The sequence below is a fragment of the Sprattus sprattus genome (genome assembly GCF_963457725.1).
Source record: "Sprattus sprattus genome assembly, chromosome: 7".
Lineage (NCBI taxonomy): Eukaryota > Metazoa > Chordata > Actinopteri > Clupeiformes > Clupeidae > Sprattus > Sprattus sprattus.
Window position 1 is genome coordinate 23,147,078 of NC_137926.1, and position 23,011 is coordinate 23,170,088.

At 48.3% G+C, this 23,011-nt stretch overlaps 1 protein-coding gene across 2 annotated transcripts in view; it reads left to right on the forward strand.

The window, feature by feature from the left end:
* The window catches only part of dusp8a (dual specificity phosphatase 8a), a 40,886-nt gene extending 18,152 nt beyond the window's left edge, over nucleotides 1–22,734 (forward strand). For both annotated transcript variants that reach the window (XM_080841586.1, XM_080841587.1), the window contains exons 4-7: nucleotides 19,316–19,482; nucleotides 19,951–20,110; nucleotides 20,505–20,628; nucleotides 20,826–22,734. In XM_080841586.1, coding sequence (XP_080697712.1) covers nucleotides 19,316–19,482; nucleotides 19,951–20,110; nucleotides 20,505–20,628; nucleotides 20,826–22,023 — 1,649 coding nt within the window. In that variant the 3' untranslated portion in view covers nucleotides 22,024–22,734. The remainder of the gene's footprint in view (nucleotides 1–19,315; nucleotides 19,483–19,950; nucleotides 20,111–20,504; nucleotides 20,629–20,825) is intronic.
* The last annotated feature ends 277 nt before the right edge of the window (nucleotides 22,735–23,011 follow it).

A 23,011-nucleotide genomic window follows, 5' to 3' on the forward strand; every position in this document is an offset into this window, starting at 1 on the left:
CACCATACACTCATGAACACACACAAACAAATGAGCTCCATATTCTCTCTCGCCTTGCAAAATCTCATATGCTTGTTCAGTGCCATCCCAATCTCTGGATCATCATTCCCCTTCTGTCTGGATTTGATCTCTCTACCTTTCACCTCATTCCCCTAATCCCTTCGATTATTTTGTCTTTTTGGGAAAGCTGTTTGGACTCAAAAGCGTCACAGGAAAGTAAGACTTACTAGTGTGTATGTTGGCTGCTCATGGTCCTCACCAGTACATACAGTATGTCTATGTCTTGGCAGTAGCTAAATGGAGAAGTCTTTGGCCGCTGGTTCTCCTGCTGAAGCGACACCCTTCCTTGTGGAGCGCTACACGAAGGAGGGATGCAGACAACCGAGCAAAGAGTTAGACAGTGTTAATAGAAGATTATTTACAGGGGTGTTAGTTGGCTGTCTCTGAGACTGGATTAACTGCTTAAATTGTTATATACATATACTTCAAGCACACTATCAAAAAGATTATCGCATGCCTCGGAGTGCACACACACACACACACACACACACACACACAGCCTGTGGTGCGTGACTGAGTCGGTCACACGCGATAGACGTGCCATTCGTGTTTGTCGCGCCCCACACTGTCAAGTCATTCATAGATGTGAACTTTTAAACATGGCTTGGCTCAGACCTTTGGCATGCCTTAATCTGGTGTCACAGGTTTTTTCTCTTCTTTGATGAAAGGAGAGCATGTTCATGCTTGCATTCAAAGTTTGAGAGAATGAACTGAAAAATCAGGTGACTGGAGAGGAGAGTGAAAGTGAGGGGTGGTCTTGAGGCGGGGGCAGAGTTGCTGCAGCACATCATAGGGTGCCAGTGGATGTGGGAGTTGAGAGACTGGATAGACCTGGCCTTTTGGATGGCTTCTGATAGCGTTGTCAGTACCAGTGATTGTTGCTTGGGGAATCTGATTGAGTCGCATTATCTGCTGATGCTTAATAGTATGAATGCAGATCTTAAAGGATTGGATGGATCTGCTGGTTTTCTGGTCTTAAACGCAAACCCACTGATCTACTCAGTGACGCTCGGTGTGGTCCCCACAACCTATTCAATATACGTCCCTGTTTAAGACCAGAAAATGTATATACTTTCCTTATGTCCGTTCCTCTTAACAGCGGTTTGGTTTGGTAGATGGTTGCTCATGGGATTGAATTGATAATAGCAAACTTGAACTGGAGAGTGCAGCAGACGGGCAGGACTGACATCGACAGACATGTAGTACTCGTTAAGGCACATGATGCTAGATCTTGCGTGCACTCACGTGTTTCCAGTTGGTGCCCTTGGGAAATAAGAGAAAGGATAACGACAGCAGAAAAGGCCAAATCAATTGTTTGGAAGCGCTTTGATAAAACCGTAAACTGTCGTTGTAATAAAACAATTGAGAGTTTCATCGAGTTTCAGCCATCAAGTCTGTCATAAACCCCAATAGCTACTATAATAACGTGGCTAATTTGATTTTGTGAAAAAAAATGAATGCAAGCAAATATGACACATATGTAAACACTTCCATACTCCACCATTGCGTAAGGTAAGATCAAGCGTCATCTTCATAGCATTCATTGGATGCTTTGCTCTATGTGCTGAGCCCAACCCCATCTTAGTCGCATAATCTTAATTGATGCAAGACACCTCCTGCCCCAACTCCACTCCTCCCCCCGGTCCCCCCGCCCCCTGAATACTCGAGCTCTAGAGTTTTCCAGGAAATGATTTGCAATTTTATGCTCTCGTGCAACCTCTAGTTTGTGTGTGTATGTGTGTGAATATGTACTTGTCTGTATTTGTGTCTATATACTGTATATATGTATGTGTGAACTCTCATGTGTGTGTGTGTGTGTGTGTCTGTCCATGTGTATGTGTATGTGTTTGAGTGTGTATATGTGTTTGTGTGTATGCTTATGTGTATGTGTATGTATTTGTGTGTGTGTGTGTGTGTGTGTGTGTGTGTGGGTGTGTATGTGTGTGAGAGGATGCATGGCATGCAGATGTGTGCTGCAGTGGAGGCTGTTTAATCTCCGACGGCGGGTGCCATCTGCTGCTGTTTTTAGCTCAGATTAGTCGAGCCAGAGACGACTGAGTCACCTGGGAGGCGCCGCCGCCTCCCGCCCATCCTTCTCACTATCCCTCCATCCGCCTAGCCATCCTTTCCTCTGTCTGTACATCTGTCCACCCACCCCCTCTACCTCTCAATGTGGGTTTCCCAGCAGTCAGACAGGCATGATCTTCTGCCCTCCTAGCACTGTGCCATGGCCTGTGTGTTTGTGTGTGTGTGTGTGTGTTTGTGTGTGTGTGTGTGTGTGTGTGTGTGCGCGTGTGCGTGTGCGTGTGCGTGTGCTGTGCATGTGTGTGTGTGAGCACGCGCCTGTGTCTGTCTGTGACAGGGTTGTGAGGTAATGATGTGTCAGTGGCCTTGTGTGAAGGGCTTTGGAAGACCTCACTTTCACATGATCTCAGAGGCATACCAGTATCGCTTGTTTTATTAGCTAAGTGAAACTCGAACTTCTTAGCAGGCTTGTCTTTGAAGACTGGATGCTGTCTCCGCCTCTCCCAGTGATGTGTGCTGGGGTACATAAGGTCATAGCCTGTAACCTACACACACACTCTCACACTCTCACACACACACACACACACACACACACACACACACACACACACACACACACACACACACACACACACACACACACACACACACACACACACAGGCACTCAGTCCTCTCTGACTTCCGACCCAAATGCAGCCTATGGTCCATTACTGCAGGGGGAGGAGGTCTAACAGATCAATGATTTCATTGAGAAAGGAGCCACTGTTGCCATTAGAAGGTGAGGTAAGCTTCCCAAGAGGGTATGGGTTGCATTATTCTGAAAACTGGCTCCCTTTTCTTCTCTCCCTCTCTCTCTCTCCTTCTCTTGTCAATGCTTCTAAATGTCCTGCCTCTCATTTTCTCTCCTTCCCTCTCCTTTTCTCAGTGTCCCTCCCTCTCTGTCCCTCTCTCTGTTTCTCTCTCTCTCTTTCTGGCTCTGCTGAGAACAGCGCTCTATTTTTAGGCCTGGCTCCTGCGGTCATCACATCTGGCGCCAGTCTCTTGAGTGTACCCCTAGCCTAGCTCGCTCTCTCCAGCCCTCTGCCAAGCCCCCCCCCTTCCCTGCAGGTCTAGCGGAGGTCTAGCGGAGGTCTAGCGGAGGTCAACGCCGTGACCTTCAACTGGCCTGATACCTACACACCACCCCCCACCTCCTCTCGAGAATGCACACACAGAGACACACACACACACACACACACACACTCTCACTCTCACTCTGGTGCTGTTCTCTCCCCCTGTTAACACTCTCCTGGCTTCATCACTCCTCGCAGCTCCCACATCTCCGCCCCAGACTGTGTCACTGGGCGCCTCCAGGAATGCGCCCGCAGAAAAGAAAATATGCCTCGTGCCGCCACTGAGGCCCCGTGCCAAATACTTGAGTGGTGACGCCATGCCACCTTGGCGAACTGCGCTGCACTCCCTTCATCTCTTCGCTCCTCACCTTCTACCCTTGACGCCATTCCTGGATTATCGTATCCTTCATGTTGCACCTCATAGATACCCTGATTTCTGCTTTTTAGCTTCCACTTCCTGCTCTGCTAGCTTTTTCCACCTGCGTTTGCTGCTATGACACACCTGTGCTGATTTGCCTGGGGAAGTACAGGCAGCGGTTGGCCAGGGGAATCACCCACACTCAACCGCACATTTTACTTCCTCTTTTCACTGAACTCATATGGCTCTGCAGTGCACAGCCAATGGTAATCTTTAACCGTCCTTTTATAACATAGTTGTAAAGAGTAGGCACTAGTAAAATCACACCGTACTGTTGGACAGGAATGTGGGATACCTGTCTTTGCAGTGTGCGTGTGTGTGCGTGTGTTCGTGTGTGTGTGTGTGTGTGTGTGTGTGTGTGTGTGTGTGTGTGTGTGTGATGGTGAGGTGAGTCCTGTCCCCGACTCTGGACCTGTGCAAGAGGGGAATGAGACAAAACTGGATGCAGTTGTTGAATTTTAGGACAAATTTCAGCAAAACACTGGACAAAAACAGTGATCTGGAACATACACACATACACACACTCTCACACACACACACACTCTCTCTCTCACACACAAACACACACACGCGCTCCACTGTTGACGTATCTTCCAGCTCTCTGGTTTCCTGATAAACGTCGGGCAGAATTTTCCATTGCGTTCCCCGCTAAATTTGGACTTCCAGTCTGAGCCTGGGGCCCTGTGTATGAAGAATGTACACTTTGTCATCATTTGAAGGCTTCCTGATAACATTCCTTAGCCCTCTCCCCTCCTTTCCTCTCCACTCTCCTCTAGCAGACCACCCTAGCCTCATAACCTCCTCCAACACACAAACACACACACACACACACACACACACACATCCTGCTTGTTGTATAACTCTCTCTGGAGACTGTCTTCCTGTCCTACATGCTCTAGAATGACATCATGCTTCTCCGAACGGCAACATTCCCAGCAACGGGAAGAGGGAAGGAGGGGGAAGTGAAGTGAAGGGAAGGGAGGGCTGGAGTTCTTTAGCTGTAAGGAAGCCCTATATTCCCTCGAGAGGCTGGTGCTCTGCCCCAGCGCTGCAGAGGACGAGATGACTGGTTTGGTCATCGCCAACCGATGAGTGATATACTGATGCAGGCTAACAGTCCGGGGCGGAGTGTATTTGTAACTGTAGTTCAACGTGGTGTTGTTGAATTAGGGTTCTTCGGTAATGCTTAATCAGGAACAGATGTTCCATGATGTATGCTGATGCAGGAAATACAAATTGTGTGTTTGTGTGTGTGTGTGTGTGTGTGTGTGTGTGTGTGTGTGTGTGTTTGTGTGTGTGTGTGTGTGTGTGTGTGCGCGTGTGTGTGTGAGAGAGAGGGACAGTTGTGTGTGTAGAGATATGGATAGGTGTGTGTGTGTAGAGATGAGAAGAGGAGTGTGTGTGTAGAGATGAGGAGAGGAGTGTGTGTGTAGAGATGGGGAGAGGAGTGTGTTTGGGTAGAGATGAGGATAGGAGTGTGTGTGTAGAGATAAGGAGTGGAGTGTGTGTGTAGAGATGAGGATAGGAGTGTGTGTGTAGAGATGAGTAGTGGAGTGTGTTTGTGTGTAGAGATGAGGAGAGGAGTGTGTGTGTAGAGATGAGGAGAGGAGTGTGTGTGTGTAGAGATGAGGAGAAGTCACTCAGCCTGTTGTCATTATCACCATTGTTCTGCTGGTGAGGTAATCCCCAGCCCTCTCCTCATTTAGACGCAGCCTTCCCAACAAGTCTGCCTCTGGACTCTGGCTCTTTGTCTGGGCAGCACTACGGTTGCATTCCTGTGTTTTGTAAGATGTTTGTGTTCCTGTGGTCCCAGGGCCGTGTACGGGTAGTTGTTGTCTCTGGTCTGTTTGCCTATAGAACTGACTTTAACATCAATTGGAATGGTAACCATGGCCAAATTGTGCCACACCTTGTGGGTTTCTTTTTTTAGTTCCTGCATGTTGTGCTGCTAAATGATTCCCGAATAAACAGGGAGTATTGGGCCAGTAATCCCTAAATATGACATGTTATTACAATTATAACAGTTGTTAATCATTCTCCTCCTGTTGGATGATGCGTAATGACCACCTTTGCTCTAACTGTCACTCTAACTTTATCTCTATCACTTACTATATATCGAACTCTAACTCTAACTTTAACTCTAACTCTAACTCTATCTCTATCTTTTTCTCTATTTCTAACTCATACTAGCCAACAGCTAACAAATAAAGTACGACAACTTGGTTCTGCTGAACACTTTATCATGGGGGGATAAATCACCATGTAGCATTACTGAGATATGGAACACTTACCATAGACCTTCAAGGTCCGACTTTGAGGATGTAGTATCTCTGCTTTTCTTGGCGCAGTTATCTGCCTCAGGATTGTTTCTTTCGGAAATACCTCTCTCAGAACCATTTCCTGTTTGTGACGTTGAGTTCCTGATTGTGTGTTTGTTTGTTTACACTGTATTTGCCGTCTTGATGGGCGCACGGTTCCACTGGTCTGAAGAGCGTGAAATCCCGTGCAGCTGCAGCCCGTGATGCGCAGTGGCAGAACCTGTCAGTGTCATCTGTCCCGATTAACACGCTTGGCTGAGCAGGAGGGCGTTAATAACGAGTCACGATGCAAAGCGCCATGACGCATCCTCGTGCTCTGCACTGTTCAGTGTGTTAGTCAGTGCTCAGAGGATGAACTCTCCCTCTGGGTCCGCTTTAGAGATGTGCTGTGTATTTAACACCTGACCAGAGAGCCATCTGAGGCCGTCCAGTTCACAGGCTTCCCACAAGGCCTTTGTTGTGTTGCTTGGTTACTCTGTCCCCGCGGCGACAGCTGGGATGAGTTCACAGCGCTTCCAAAGCTGGAAGTTCAGTCACCGGGCGGCAGAGCATCCACCTGTCTTTTCCTAGGGGGTTTAGGCCTTGGGCTCTGTAAAGCATCCATCCATCGTTCCATCCTTCCATCCATCCATATATCCATCCATATATCCATCCATCCATCCATCCATCCATCCATCCATCCATCCATCCATCCATCCATCCATTCATCCATCCATTCATCTATCTCTCATTCCCACCCACACTCTTCCCATCTCTCAGCTGAAAGCTGGGTGAAGCCAGTTCACTCTCTCATGGCCGGTGGTCATCAGTTAGTCCCATCCCATATTTATATGCATTGTGATTGGCCAGATAGCTGTAACTAGGCAGGACTGGGAGAGAGACGGTGATGTCGAGTGACAGGACGAGGGAGAGAGAAAGGGAGGGGGGGGCAACCATGCTGAGGGAGGAGAGAGATGGAGTGAGAGAGTGTGTGTGAAAGAGAGCGAGAGAGAGAGGGACCACAGTGTTGAGGAGGTGGCAAGGCAAAGTAGCTTTTAAGACTGAAATGAGTTTTGTGACAGCTCTATTGAGACTCTTCCTCTTCTTTTGCCTACAGATTTAAGTACCATACTGATACACAAAAGCAAAGCAAAACGAAGCGAATGACTGCCATTAATGGGGCTAGGCACTGACACAGCCGAGGGACAGTGGGGTGAGGGAAAACTGAAAGAGGCATAAACAGAGAAAAATGGAGACGCATAGAGTGCTGAAGATCTGTGTTGATGTCCACTGACCTACATGCAAAGCTTCCACCCTGTCCTTCATGGCGTCACGGCAACCAGGAGATGAGCCCTCCGTTGCCCCGACTAGCTGATCTGAGAACAGATCTCCCTCTTTCGTGATAAACTGCCTCTATTCTAGTCTCTCTTTCCTTTCTCTCTGTCTGTTTGTCTGTCTGCCTTCAGTTTGAGGGTGACTGCTAGCACATACTCTGTCTGAACAGTTTGCCCGTGCATACAGCAACCTGGGGGTCATGTTGAAGTCAGAGCTGGTAATTAACACAGTCCTGCTGGCTAAGCAGGAGGGAGGAGCAATCTGTCCATCTCTCACACACACACACACACACACACACACACACACACACACACACATACACACACACAAACACACACACACACACACACACACTCAGATGCAGACACACACACAGATATACATAGACACACACACACACACACACACACGCACACTCATACACACATACACACATACACACATACAAACACTCACATACACACACAAACACACACACACATACACACGCACATACACACACACACACAAACATACACAAACATACACACAGGTGCACACACACACAGATATACATAGAGACACACACGCACACACACACACACACACACACACACACACACACACACACACACACTCCTCCCATTAGCCGTGGCTCGGCAGCAGTAATTAGCATCTGAGATGACAGACAGCCCATCTGTCAGGGCAGGGTTGTGCCTGACAGAAAAATGACTGGGCTGTAGTAGGAGATGACTCCCACTCCCCACCCCCAGTCCTCCCCTCACCCTCACCCTCACCCTCACCCCGCTACCCCATCCCTCACTCTGCCTCTCTCACTCCTTGAGGGCTTTGCTCCCACCGTTCAGCCTTCAAGAGGCCGAAAGCTGCTTCATTCCCAGCTCACCAAGGGATGGCGGGTGGGGAGACGTCTGGCATAACCAAAGTTGCTTTTTTGGGAGCTGGGGGGGTGGCGATGGAATGCTGAGGCTGAGACGAAATGCTCCCTGACACCCCCTCGGCCCCCCTGCTGCTCCAGACTGTGGTGTGGTGTGGTGTGTGTGTGTGTGTGTTTGTGTGTGTGTGTGTGTGTGTGTGTGTGTGTGTGTGTGTGTGTGTGTGGTGGTTGGGGGTAGCAGACAAGGCTTCTGGAAGTACAGGGAAGCCTGAGTCGCACCCCATCCTTATGAGGGAGAGTCTATTCAGGCAGACACAATGTATGCACACTTAGATAAACAGGAATGCATATGCTCACATATAAAAACTCACACATACATTCACACATATACCTTATTTTGTAATGTGGCAGACAGACAAACACACAAGAGGCCGTCGGTGAACTTATGAAACAGGATGCCTCATCCTTAGGTAGTGCTAAGTGATCTCACTCTAAAACCCATAGCAGTGTTGCAGTGCCCACGCTATGAAGTCTGATACTGTCTAGCATTGACGCCGTGTTGGCGCCCAACTGTGCCATGAGGTAAACTTTATCTCAGCTCAACATTTGTGCGGTGGATGATGCAGAGATGACCTCAAACAATGAGCTCAGCTCAGAGTCCACTCAGACACAAGCTGTTTCCCTAGGCTGTGGTCACACACACACACACACACAAACACACACACACACACACACACACACACACACACACACACACACACACACACACACACACACACACACACGGAAACAAACAGCCAGATTTACACACATACTGATAACAACACCCAAGACATTTTCTCATGTCTTGCTCTTTTTTGATCCAGCTTAGCTGTCTCCAGACCCAGCATGGGCAGGCTTCTGCATGATATATCCCTAGAGAAAAAAGAAAAATGACTTTAGATCATCGCTATGTTCCTATGCAGGTCCTACGTAATCAGCCTCCCCTCCCAGCAGCCAGCCCTCTCTCCTCCTTAAGCCCAGAGAGGGATGAGTGACTCTGGGCAGGAGCTGCAGCTCTCCTCTCCCCATGGGGCCATCTCTTCACCAGTCCAGCACCCAGCTGGAGCTCCCTCTCCCATTACATCACCCGCCATTACGTTACATCTGCCTCACCAGTCACCTGACACTGATACTCCTTCAAGCAACCAGGCCTTATCAACTCCACCTCGTTTCATTTACCTGCTTCCTGTCTGTGCCTTCCTTACAGACCAATGCCACACATATACACATTGTCACACACACACACACACACACACACACACACACACACACACACACACACACATACACACACACACACACACATACACACAGACACACACACACACACTCTCAAATGTAAATAGACAAATGGATGCACGCACATACACATGCACACACACACATACACAATCACATGTATACACACACACACACACACACATATACACACACACACACACACACACACACACACACACACACACACACACACACACACTGCCCCCCCTGGACCTGTGGGAACAGGAGGAGTGACGTAGCTCCTCTCTGGTAGCACTGACAGATGATCCGTGGGTTTAGTGTGACAGGGGCCCCTGAGAAAGCTTTTACCTGCTAACCTCACCTGTACACACACACACACACACACCTCTGCATGCCACACAGGCTGTTCACGCTGTGTTAAATTTTATTTTGTATGGATTGGACTGTCAGTCATCTCACTCCTCAGTGTTGCGGTTGGGGGTGGAGGGTGTGAGACAGAGCAGCTGGTACAGCTCTGCCGTTGAGTGTGTGTGTGTGTATGTTTTTGTGTGTGTGTACATGTATATGTGTGTTTGTTCATGCATGTGTGCTTTGCAATCATCTGTGTGTGTGTCTCTGTGTGTGTGTGTGTGTGTGTGTTTGTGTGTGTGGGTGGGTGCATGTGTGAGGGTGTGTATGTTAGCTACCCCACAGGGAACGTGTTTCTTCACGCTGCTTAAGCTGTACATAAATAAAGCCTAATTTATACTTCTGCATCCCTCTCCGTCCTCGAAAAAAAAATGGGCGGGCGGGGGCAGGCGGTTGATTCAGAAAAAATTGAACGTACTGGTCGGGCTTACATACTACTCCGACGGCTATGCGTCCTAAAGCCTATTCAACCTATTAAACGCCAGACCGCTGGGTGGGGTAACTACTGTTTGTCGAGCCCGTAGCTACCACATAACCTCTTCAATGGAAGTCATTGATTGTTTTTCCTCCCAACTGTCACTGACATGACACGGATGCTGCTTCAAGACCTGTCGGGCAGGTGCAGTCACATGGGCCTTGGAGACATGTAGCACAGTCAATACTAACATGTCTAATGCTATATATTCACTTGAGTAGGCAAATGTATCTCCATCGTGGTGGTCATTTTTTTGTGAAAAACATTGCGATTTATAACAAAACGATATGCTTATCTTACATACAATACAGAAACTATTATAAAACGATCCAATAAAATGAATACGTTCCTATTTTCTTTGGTATTTTTGTCACATTCATACTGCAATGATCGCTGGGTAACCTTTGAATAACTACAACGCTATGACAATGCACTCATTGGCCACGAGACGGTTGCCCTTGTCAAAAAGTGGTAACGTGAATGTGTCACTATGAAACAAAGCATGCACACTTCGAACAAAATTACCCCCCAAACTCTGAGGACAGGGCCAGAAAAATAAACCCACGGTATACATCATACATCATACATCATGCAGTGTTATAGTTATATCAGACACACAGCAAGAACATGCATACCTCAACATACAGTTGTGGGACTGCGATTTCAACCATGAATATGTTGGAAAAACACATACATTAGCACACTTACTAATGATCATCTCCAGGCTCTCACACACGAAAAGTTGATTCCAAAACTCTCGAATTTAAGACAGAGTGGACTGACAAGTAGGCTATGCATTTGTGCTGCTTGTGGGCAGGACAAAACCGATGTGTTTAATCTGCAACGAGACGGTTGCCCTTGTCAAAAGTGTTAGCGTGAAACGTCACTATAAAACAAAGCATGCACACTTCGAACAGAAATACCCGTAGAACTATGAAGTAAGGGGCAGAAAATTAAACCCACTGCAGTCTTCATACCAATCCACATGCAGTGTTATAGTTATATCAGAAACACAACAAGAGAACTAACAACTAACAGACAATTGATGGTGGAGCTGCTGGACTAGTTTGAGTTATAAGCAGAGGACGTGCTTGTAGCGATTTGAGCGACAACTACAACAACAACAGAACAGGAGACAGGTGGTACGTACGTTTACTAGATTTTCCGCTAAATCAAGCGTTAGCGTATTCACAATAACTCTCAAAAGTGTGCTGCTAATAAGTACAACGTTGTCGTGCCGATTATGCTCTCACACGCCACCCTCATTGAGGCAAAAGTAATGTTTGACTCAAATGTCTTTCACTGCCGTTTTATGTAAAGTCAGTCATTCTAAATAGGTTCTACACATACATGAAATACATTTCCTATTTAATAGATGCAAAGTAATTATGCTGCAAGCATTACTCCGTAGCAAATTACGTTAGATGTCAGTTGAAGCTGGTTGGAGAAGGCACTTTCAACACCGAGCCACCAGCCAAGAGACCAACAGTGGTCGGGAGAAATGTACTTTTCGAGGGTTTATATAAAATACGGTAGCCTAATGCTGCATGCTGTGCAGCTTTGTAGTTTACCAAAGTCGTACTAAAACATTTTGACAGAAAACAGGAAATGTGAGGTCCTGACATGTGTGATTCCGGAAATGATGTTGTTTGGAAATGATGTCGTAAACTGGCCAATCACAGCCAAGGGGGTCTCCGACTCTCTCCGTCTCTTTAAGAAAAGTTAGAAAAAAGCGTTTGTCTCCGACCAGCTCTCCGACGGCTCTCCGACGGGTCGGATGGGCGGCAACACCTGGGTGAAGGTGTAACCAAGGCGTGCCAAGGCGTGCCAAAGTGTCCCTCTACGACCAAATCGGAGAGAATCGTAGAAGTATAAAAATGCCTTAAGCCGTTGAGCAGTTGCAGAGATGGAACGTGTGAGACGACAGGTGCACGCAAACACCCACGTCAGGCCCCATCATGTCACACATCTGGAGCCCACTGCTTTGTTTATTTGAACTTGCTGCATTAGACAACGGAATACAACACAAGTCATCTTGATGATCCGTCTCGGAGAGAATGAGCAACGCACCTATTCCCAGCTTTTCCAACACGTGCTCCGGAGAGGAAAACAGCTCGGTGCAATATTTAGCCTTTTGCAAAGCTCTAATTAACTGCAGCGCCTCTGTCTTAACCCATGTTATATTTTAAAGACTGAAGGTCTAATATTACTTACATGACTACTCCGAATATATGCATAAGTGGGTGTGAATGAACGTCAATGTCTGGTGAATGAAAGAGTCTGTATTGTGCTTGATCTGTCTGGAGGACTGGTTAATCTTGCGTTATAATGTGCTAGAAGTTGGAGTCAGTGCAGTGTAAATGTAAATGCTAAACGGCCCTGTTGTGGGGGAATAAAAGCTCCCAAGCTCTGGAGGGCAGAGACTTCCTGTGAGCGTCTTGTGTTCTGGGTGAAAGCTCTGGATCATTCTGTGACCTCTCCGCACTACCCAAAGTCCCAGATGCCTTCTCATACCAAAGCCATAGGGATTTAACATGTAAATATATGAATATAATTACACATGCCTTTTTTCCCCTTTCCGTGAGTTGGAAAATGTGTTTATTTTTTTTTCTGAGGAGGAGGCATGCGTGGGCCTCTGAGGTAGAAGCATATTTGCTGGCTGAGTAAGGAATGTGGTTGCATGCCTTACACATGAGCTATGACCAAACTGCTGCTCCACTAGGGAGAGACAGAGAGAGAGAGGGGGGGGGAGAGAGAGAGAGAGAGGGAGAGAGAGCACGAGACGCCCTCATATCCAGTGAGCTCATTCACTCTTCGAAAGAGAGGGAGGGGGAGAAGGCGGAGAGAGAGAGGGAGGGAGGGAGAGGGAGAGGAGGGGGGGGGGATTGAACAACAATAGGGAGCTACACTTTCAGTTGAAGCCACACAACGACAGAGCAAGACAGAGGAAGGAGCTCTATATCTGCACAGCAGAACACTGGAGCCTTTTCTCACTCTGTTACGTTTACTTTTTCCACACTTTTCCTACATATCTCCAGTCCTCCATTCCAGCTGTGTGAATTGACAGCTCTTGTTGTCATCTTGCAGTCGACTTTTTTTTTTTACAGCCAAAGGACTGTTTTAATTTGCTCATAATTTCCTGCGAACTGGAGTATTGGACTTTTAGACTTTGGAAGTGTTGGGGGATTGTGGGGAGTGTTATTTTTTGGTGAACTGGGCCAGCCTGCAGATGCCTCTTGACATGGTGATCAGGCCCATTGCTGAGGACTGCTTCTGGGCACAGCCTCACCGGGCCGACATGAAGCTGAAGGTCAGAGTGCGCAGGACTAAACACGGACGGGATCTGCGAGGTGTGTAAATCAGAGGTGGCTGTGTGTGTGTGTGTGTGTGTGTATGTGTGTGTGTCTATGTGTGTTTGCATTCGTCATACAAAAATAGGCTACTGTTTGCAGCCGGTGAGTGTGATTGGAACTCGCGAACTTGAAACTAGTTGCTTTGCCTAAGCATTCTATGTTCCCTTTTAACTGCAGGCTGTTATATAGGCTAATATTTTAGTATCAGTATGTATGTATTTTCATTCCATTCTTCACTGTTTGCATCATATACCTATGAAGTGTGATGATCTCCTGGAAAGTAACTTGAATATAAAGAGCCATATACAGTATGTATGCATGTGTGCGTGACTCAGTGTCTCTGTCTGTGTGTGTGTGTGTGTGTGTGTGTGTAATGTGTGTGTTGGTGTGTGTGTGTGTGTGTGTGTGTGTGTGTTGTGTGTGGCTCATAGAGGGTTGTATGAGGAAGTGGAGGGAAGGATGGCTTGCTGACAGACACTCTCAGCTTGAGAGCAATTACCGTGCAGGTGTTCAATATTACACCCAGTACTTAAGGGTGCTTTAGCAAGCTACTTAGAAAATGTCTGTGTGTGCCTGCCTGTGCATAAATTGGAGGATGCATGTGTGTGTGCCAGCTTGTGGCTGCAATATGTCATTGTGCAAACAGTGCATGAGTAATACATAACGTAGTGTGCAATCTAAACAAGGATGTGTCACACACACACACACACACACACACACACACTTCACACCATAAACAACTGACTTATATGATGGTCTACAGAAGGAGGGGGAGAGAAGGAGATGGGGTGAGTGAAGGAGAGAGAGATAAAAAGAGAAAACGAGAGGAAGAGAACGAGAAAAGTAGTGGGAGATGAGAAGGGAGAGAGGCTGGGAAGCAGCAGCTGACTTTCTGAGCGGTTTACACTCCGCTGGCATTAATGCTCCTCAAGCACAGAGTGGAGTGTTGCCAGAGCCCAAACACTCACCAGTCTCCTGCTGGCTCACTTCCTCATTGTGTGTGTGTGTGTGTGTGTGTGTGTGTGTGTGTGTCCATAAGAAAATGGTGTTAGTGTTTCTAGAGTGTGCAACGTTTGTGCTTGTTTATGAATGCAGGTGCGCGCTTGTGTGTGTGTGTGTGTGTGTGTGTGTGTGTGTGTGTGTGTGTGTGTGTGTGTGTGTGTGTGTGTGTGTGTGTGTGTGTGTGTGTGTGTGTTCAGACACACATAAATGATTAAGTGTGTGTGTGAGAGAGAGAGCAATGATGTCATGCGGGACTCATTGAGATGCAAATGTGAGTGTGTGGCAGAAGGCAGATGGAGCCTCCACCATGGCGTCATGTCTCATGCATCTGGAGGGAGGAGGGGAGTGTGTGTGTGGGGGAGCTCACAGAATCTCCATTCAGGCTGATCAATGCCTTGGTCCTCTACCTTACACACACACACTCATATATACTGTATATATATATAAAAACAAACACACAAACACATATTTATACACAAACACACACACTAACACTTACACACAGCCTAATACTCACCCACCCACCCCCATACATACACATACACACAGCAGCAAGGCTAAAAGACTTTTACTGGGATGAGAAGAGCATCACTGCTTCGGGTGTTCCTCTGTCAAAGGAAAGGGGGTTAATGCAGGCATTCACCACCTCAATGGATGCAGCTGGGCCATTCTATTTCATGAACTTCAAGGCCAAATTCGTGTGTGTGTGTGTGTGTGTGTGTGTGTGTGTGTGTGTGTGTGTGTGTGTGTGTGTGTGTGTGTGTGTGTGTGTGTGTGTGTGTGTGCGTGTGTGTGCGTGTGTGTGCGCCCGTGCGCGTGCCTGCATGCGTGTGTGTGTGTGTGCCCAGGTTTGGAGGCTTGGTGAAGTGGAATGCCTTACAGCTGAGCTCAGTTCGGCTCAGGACTGCTCCCACACAGACCCTTATTTGGCAGACGTGTTCTGTGCTCTTCTGTTCTCTGGATCTTTGATGGTGCATCATTTGGTAGCGTGCTATAATTAGAATGTTCACGAAATACTGTGAGATCTGAACTCTTTCTGGGTGAATGCCAACAGAGAGCTGTTCTCGGACCAGTGTGAATGGGCTCTGTGGTGGCACTGCATTGCCCTGATCTGATCTGAGGACGCAGTAGTAGTGTAGAGTGTGCTCAGAGCCCTACTGCTGGAGCCACTGACAAGCCCGGTGAGTTATATAAGATGCTGGGAGAAGGGTGAGGAGGGAAGCCTTTGAGGTTGGTACTGTGCTTGATATCCCTCGCCAGGGGCACAGCGGGTGGTCAGGCAGGCAGGCCGGCAGAGTTCAGTGCCAGTGTGCTCTCCCTGTTCCTGAGTGTGTGTGTCATGTTGTGTGTGTGTGTGTGTGTGTGTGTGTGTGTGTGTGTGTGTGTGTGTGTGTAGTGTTGTAGGACAGCAGTGTGAGGTCATTCACTGACCGGTGTGAAAGCGTCTGATGATGTACACGTGGCCCGAGACGGCAAAAGTTTACAAAAGTTCAGGATGCTGCGTAAAAGTGCATGCCTGTTTGTGCCTCTGTATGTGTGTGTGTGTGTGTGTATCTGTGTGTGTGTGTGTGTGATTCCCCCACAGTTTATACTTGGATCCAGACACTTATTTTCTACTACGTCATTTCAGGCGTCATCACTTGGTACTCTACATGGTGTGTCAGGGGTTTTTCCGGAGTGACGGTGTGTTGGCTTGAGCGGGGCCAGCAGCCACCTCACAGCTCCCGTGCCCTGTATGAGCTGGCCGGAGGCTGGACGCCCATGACTCAGTCCCTGGTGAACAAACCTAAATCACCGTGCCAAATCTCACCCGCTCACAGACAACAAAGTTGATGATGATGACGATGATGATGGTGGTGGTGGTGAGTCGAGGCCTGGGCTCAGCTGGTCCGATGTAGCCAAGTGTTGATATCAGCACGACCCTGGAATGCTGATGGATGTTCTGCTCCTTCCTGTAACCTTAGGCTGAAAGAAAAAAAAACTACACATAGCTCCAAACTCACACACGCACAATAGACTCTGAAGCCTACACTTCCTTGTTCAGCTCAAGGCTCAGATGCCTCAAGTATTTCCCCCATTGTTTCCCCAGTAAGCCTTCGCTTGAACTCTTGTCATGAGACTAACTTGTCATGAACATGTCATGGAAAATGTCACGGTGATATGACACTGTTACATGATTAAAGCTGAACTGACAGGAAGAGTAATGAGGTCATCGGCTGTGCCTCGATAATGACATACTTAGGTCACTCGCATGACAAAAGGTTAAAGTACAGTGGTACACTTTTAACTCTTTAACTCTAATGATGCGTGGTAGAGGCCTTCGGTGAGCCTGTGTACATAAGGAATGTAACACTCCCTACACCTAAAGGAAATGGTCTCCGGCACCGAGCCTGTCTCTGTGACAATGAGACAGAGAGAGGGGACAGAGTTATTTCTTCCTCCTTCCATTTCCTCCCTCCATTTCTCTTTCTCTTTTTTTACACTCTCTCATCTCTGTTTGTATCTCCTTATTTTTTATTTTCTGTCTTCCTTTCTCTCATTTTGGTGAGTCTGTTAGGAGTGTCTTTCGCCCTCTACCCCTGTGATAAGGGGGGCCCGGGGGGGAGGGGGCTTCCTGTAATCTCCATGCTTCAGCATAATGACAGGCGTCACCATGAGCTTGCGTGTCAACGTTCACAGTCTGATCTCTACACCTCTACCCTGCTGTACTCCAGATCACTGGGACTCTCAGAGTTTGCTATGGCAATGAGGGTGAGATCACTGGACCCTTTCCAGGGTGGCAGTTAGGTGTGTGTGTGTGTGTGGGGGGGGGGGGTCATGGAAAATTTGGCTCAGATATCCATGCACAGTTGTGGTGAGCCTGTCTGGAGAAGCACAGGCCATGTTTTGACTGAAGTGACGGATGCGGGCAGAGTGCTCAGGCCAGTCTGAGCGAGGAGAGGTGATGTCATTGCTCCGGTTACTGCCATTAATAGCAGGAAACACACAGCCTGTCAATCAAGCCTTAAAGGGCCAGTGTCCTAGATAATTAGGCTAATGGGGCTCTTAGGGGGAGGGGGAAGCAAGAAAAGAAAAAGGGAGATTTCAAGTGTTGCTCTGGGAGTCATCTATTTACTCTGCTTTCATGTCTGACTTAAGTGGTGGACGTTGGACTGAGATAATGTAGCCTGATTTGGGCACTGTTGCATTGTGGGATGTCGTCATGTTAAACACTGTAAGGGTGTTGTAATGCTCACACCCTTTCTCTTTATGACCTTTTCATTTGTTGCCATCTATTGTGAGCCTGCAGTCTCCTGCAGTTCTTTGCTACTGTGTGTTTGTGTGTGTGTGTGTGTGTGTGAGTGTGTACACAGTGATGTCATGGCTTCGTACTCTGGGTTAACGTGTCCCAGTTTCTGTCCGAGCTCATCTGAGATTAGCGGATAAATCCATTTGGCGTGTCTCACGCTTTCCTTGAAGCACAGTACAGCCTTCTCTGTAGAGTGTAGGCCCCTCTCTGGAGCTCTCTTCCCCTCTCTCTGTCTTGCTTGAACAGGCAACCCGAGGGCTTGTGTCCTTACTTTGTTATGTGTTTTATGTGAGTGAGTGAATGGCGGTGTGCATTAATGTATTTGACTATATGTCATGTGTGAGTGAGTGTTTGGGAGTGTTTGTATGGGAGAGTACGTGTTTTTGTTGCACACTTTGTGTGTTTGTGTTTGTGTCACAAATGAAGTGAGTGTAGATAGAGAAAGAGAGTGACTGTATAGGAGTCTGTGTGTGTGTGTGTGTGTGTGTGTGTGTGTGTGTGTGTGTGTGTGTGTGTGTGTGTGTGTGTGTGTGTGTGTGTGTGTGTGCTTAGTCAGGCTGACACTGAGGCTTTTGATACAGGCCTGTATGGGTTTGGTGTGTTTGGCCTGCACCTGTGGTCTCCCTCATTCTCTGGCCCTGACGCAAGCGCTGAGCAGAGGAGATGAGCTCATGCAGGAAGCTGGGAGCCGGGAGAGGCGCATGCCAGAGCCCCCCCCATACCCTCCCCTGCACACCCGACCACCCGCAAGTGCCCCATTTCTGTGTGGAGCCACCCAAGATGAGCACGCTCAGTACATCAGCACACTCAGGGCTCCTGCAGAGATCCAGCTCTGCACAGGGTCGTGGCCCCTGGCCTGCCTCTGGGCCTGTGGAATTTTTGCTTAGAAAGTTTATGGGACATTTTCTTTCTTTATGTGTCAGATGTGATGACTGATGAGGCACTGCTTTACAAGACCTATCGTTTTCTTACTCTTTGTAAGGTATGTGTGTGTGTGTGTGTGTGTGTGTGTGTGAGTGTATGTGTGTATTAGCGAGAGAGAGAGAGAGACAGGCAAAGTGAGTGTGTGTATGTGTATGTGTGTGTGTGACTGTACCTGTTTGTGTATGCTTTGGGAATCAAGGGTCTTTCCATGATCTTCTCTTTGAGGCTCAGTCTTGGCACACGGGGAGCCCCAGCATCACTCAGGCTGTCTTAGGCGTCTATGCTAATACTTTTCACATCAGTATTACTTTGTATTAGATTTCATATTTTAAAAAAATGTCTTGACTTAATTTTTCTCTACTTTTAAATATGTGTGTGGGTGTGTGTGTGTGTGTGTGTGTGCAGGCTTTGTAGACTCCTAACCTCCTAACCTGGGTGCTCTGTGTTTGTGTGTGCAGGTGGCTTTGCGGCGTTCTCCTCCTGCTTCCCAGGCCTGTGTGAGGGGAAGCCTGTGGTGGCCCTGCCCATGAGCCAGTCCCAGCCCTGCCTGTCCGTGGCCAACGTGGGCCCCACTCGCATCCTGCCCCACCTCTACCTGGGCTCCCAGAAGGACGTACTCAACAAGGTGAGGAAAGAGTGGTGCACGGACGGAAGCAGGGGAGCACTTTTAAGGTTATGGAAAGAGAGAAGGCTGAAGGATAAATGTTAGCGTTAAAACTAGTTTGGGGGGGAAGTTGACTATTTTGATGGTAGTGTTCAAACTAGTTTTATGTTGAAACTGACTATTTTCTTAATGGTGTCAGTTTTTAATGCATGATTGTCAGTGATACATCCTAAAAGTCACTGGAAAGCACATAAGCAAACATTTCTATTCAGCATTTCAGACATATAATACAACCGTGTGTAGTGATTACATCAGTTGTGGGAACTAGGCGTGGCAGTTAAGTTTCAAGTCTAGGCATGCATGCACACATACACACACACACACACACACACACACACACACACACACACACACACACACACGCACACACAATAGAAATAATAATTGTTAAATGTCACCTCTAATTACCCCTTCTTCTCTCTCTCACAGGAGCTGATGGCTCAGCATGGTGTCACGTATGTGCTGAATGCCAGTAACACCTGCCCCAAGCCTGAGTTCATCCTAGAGAGCCACTTCATGCGCATTCCTGTCAATGACAACTACTGCGAGAAGCTGCTTCCATGGTTGGACAAAACCAATGCATTCATTGGTGAGGATCTGTTCCAGTTCATCCTGTTAATACTCTAAGTTCCCAGAGGGGGCATGCGTACTCACAGAGCCTGTTAATACTTGCACTGTATGGTCGGACTAATGTGTCTGCTGTGCATGACAATGAAAGCACATGAAAATGTTTATAAGAGAATGCAGTGTAGCACTTAGGTGTATGTGTGTTTGTGTTTGTGTGTGTGTGTGTGTGTGTGTGTGTGTGTGTGTGAGTGAGAGAGAGAGAGAGAGAGAGAGAGAGAGCTGTAAAGGGCTCCAGGAAGAGAGGAATTTGAGAGGAACCTGGCGTCAGTGGCGGGGTCAGGCTATGAACAGGTATTTAGGAGTCTTTTGTATGAGTGATTCACGTTTGGGCCCTCCACCTTCTCTCTTTTTAACAGACAAAGCCAAGGTGTCCAACTGCCGTGTTATTGTGCATTGCCTGGCTGGAATCTCCAGGTCGGCAACCATCGCCATCGCTTACATCATGAAGACAATGGGCTTGTCATCAGATGATGCATACCGGTAAAGCCTCTCAGTAAATTCCCATGCTTTAAACATACAGTTTAAAGGCCATTTGCAGCCTCTGGGTACATTCTCCCAGTCTGAAGAATGACTCACTATATGTAAATAGGCAGTGATTATCTTCTTTTGGTTGACTCAAACCCATTGGCACTGGGATATTTATTTGTTTATTTATTTCCTTTGTGTTTTTCAAACAGGTTTGTGAAAGACAGGAGACCCTCTATATCACCCAACTTTAACTTCCTGGGTCAGCTGCTGGAGTTTGAGAAGGGCCTGAGGCTGCTGTCCTCCACGGAACAGTCCAGATCCAATCTAGAGGCCCAGGACGGGTCGGTCCTGCCAGCCGGGGAGCCGGCAGGGCAGGAGAAGGCGGCCCGCGAGAGCCAGACCAAAGAGACCCCGCAGGGCCTGGAGGCAGAGACCAAGCTGGTCTCGCCCACCTCCCTCCAGCAGGGCTTCAACGGACTCAACCTGTCAGCCGAGCGCATCCTGGACACCAACCGCCTCAAGCGCTCCTTCTCGTTGGACATCAAGTCCGTGTACACGCCCAGCAACGGCCTCGCCCGGCCCCCGCCGGCCCACTCCGACGATGTTCCCAAGCTCTGCAAGCTGGACAGCCCCAGCGCACCCAATGGTGTGTGCGCCTACTCACCGGCCTCAGACAGCCCTGGCTCAGCAGAGTCGCCCAGCGTGGGGGTAGGGAGTGCCGCCACAGTGGAGGGCCGGACGCGCTCACGACGGAAGTCCAAGCACATTGGCAGCAGCGAGGGCAGCTCTCCAGTGCACACCCTGGGCTCGGGCCGCTCACTGCCTGTGCACAAGAGCCCCAGCCTGGACTTGAGCCTGCAGCAGCCAGCCCTGTTTCTGGGCCTGCCCTCTGGCCCTATGTGGACCAAGCACAGGGACACAGTGCAGGCCACCACGCCTGTCACACCCGTCACACCCACCGGTGACGTCCCCTGGTTCTACGGCGCCTCAGACCTGTTGAGCGGCAGCGGCGGCATTGGCAGCGGCAGCAGCACTAACGGCGGGGACTTCGCTAGCGGTTCAGCCTACGCCGCGCTGGGTTGCAGCAGCCTGCCGAGTGGCTGTGATTTGTCTTCTACGACCTCATCGTCCACAACGTCGTCGTCAGCCAAGGTGTGTCTTCGGGAGAAATTGGCCGAGCCACGGGACGCCAGGTCCAGCTGGCATGAAGACGTTGCAACCACCGCCGTTGCAGCCACCGCCGTGGCTGCCGGCTCTTCCGGCGCCTCCGACAAGCAGTTCAAGCGGCGGAGCTGCCAGATGGAGTTTGAGGAGGGCATCTCAGAAACGCGCACCTGCGAGGAGCTGGGCAAGATCAGCAAGCAGTCTAGCTTCTCAGGCAGCATGGAGATCATCGAGGTGTCCTGACAGGCCAGGCTGAGGACAGAGCAACCCAGTGGGGCCTGAGATGGGCCTCAACATGGGGGTGGTGAAGGGAAGGGGAAAGGGACTTGTGGGTAATTTATAATGCACAGAGCTTTTTTTTCTGTTTTGTTTGGTTGTTTCAAAGATCGCTTTAATGCGACCCTGACTCTTGACAGACATTGAGGACTTTTAACTTTAACAGGATATTTCTGGACAGCGAGAGCAAAGCTGAACAGAATGAAACCTCTGATAAGCGCGCAGACTCTGTCTCTGTGGTGAAGAAGTCCTGGTTGGCCATGGACCTGTCGGGCTCCAGTTCCTGTCGTGTGTGTCTATCTAGACATCCAGATGGCTCTCTCTCGGAAGCACTTGGCAGAGGGCTAGATCCTCCTTCTCCCCTCTAACCTATCAGGCTTTGGGCAAAGCCACAGTGTGATGAAGACACACTGCTATGTTCCTATGACTGTGACTCCTGGCGTTCAATGTGTACAGATGAAGGACGTTTTTCTGTGTGATTCAGTAACAGTCCACTCCGTCAACCAAAAGCACATGATAATTTCAGTGAAGAATTTGAGTGGGGTCCTTTTGTGAAATACATACATAAATGGCCTGATTTTTCCCATGATGCAACCCTGAATCATGTGTTCCCCCAGTATTAGCATTTACCTAGCTGTGGTTTTAAGGGGTTTCGGGGGGTGGGTTAAGGGGGATTGGGGTCCCCTTATGGTTGGTTAGCAGCACGACACCTCCTCCCTGATGTTCCTCAAGTCATCCCCCCCTAGCACTGAGCATGCGAAACAGCTGCTGGACCCCATCGACAGACACTATATATCTTCTATATATGAAAAGCTATTTTAATGGACTGTAATGTTTCTCCCAGGTTCAAGACTTTTAATTTATTCTATTTGTTCATTCTGGTAATGAGAAATAATATAATGATTGTGTAAGTTTTTTTTTTTGTGTTGATCTCAATTCTTTTGCTGGATGGTAT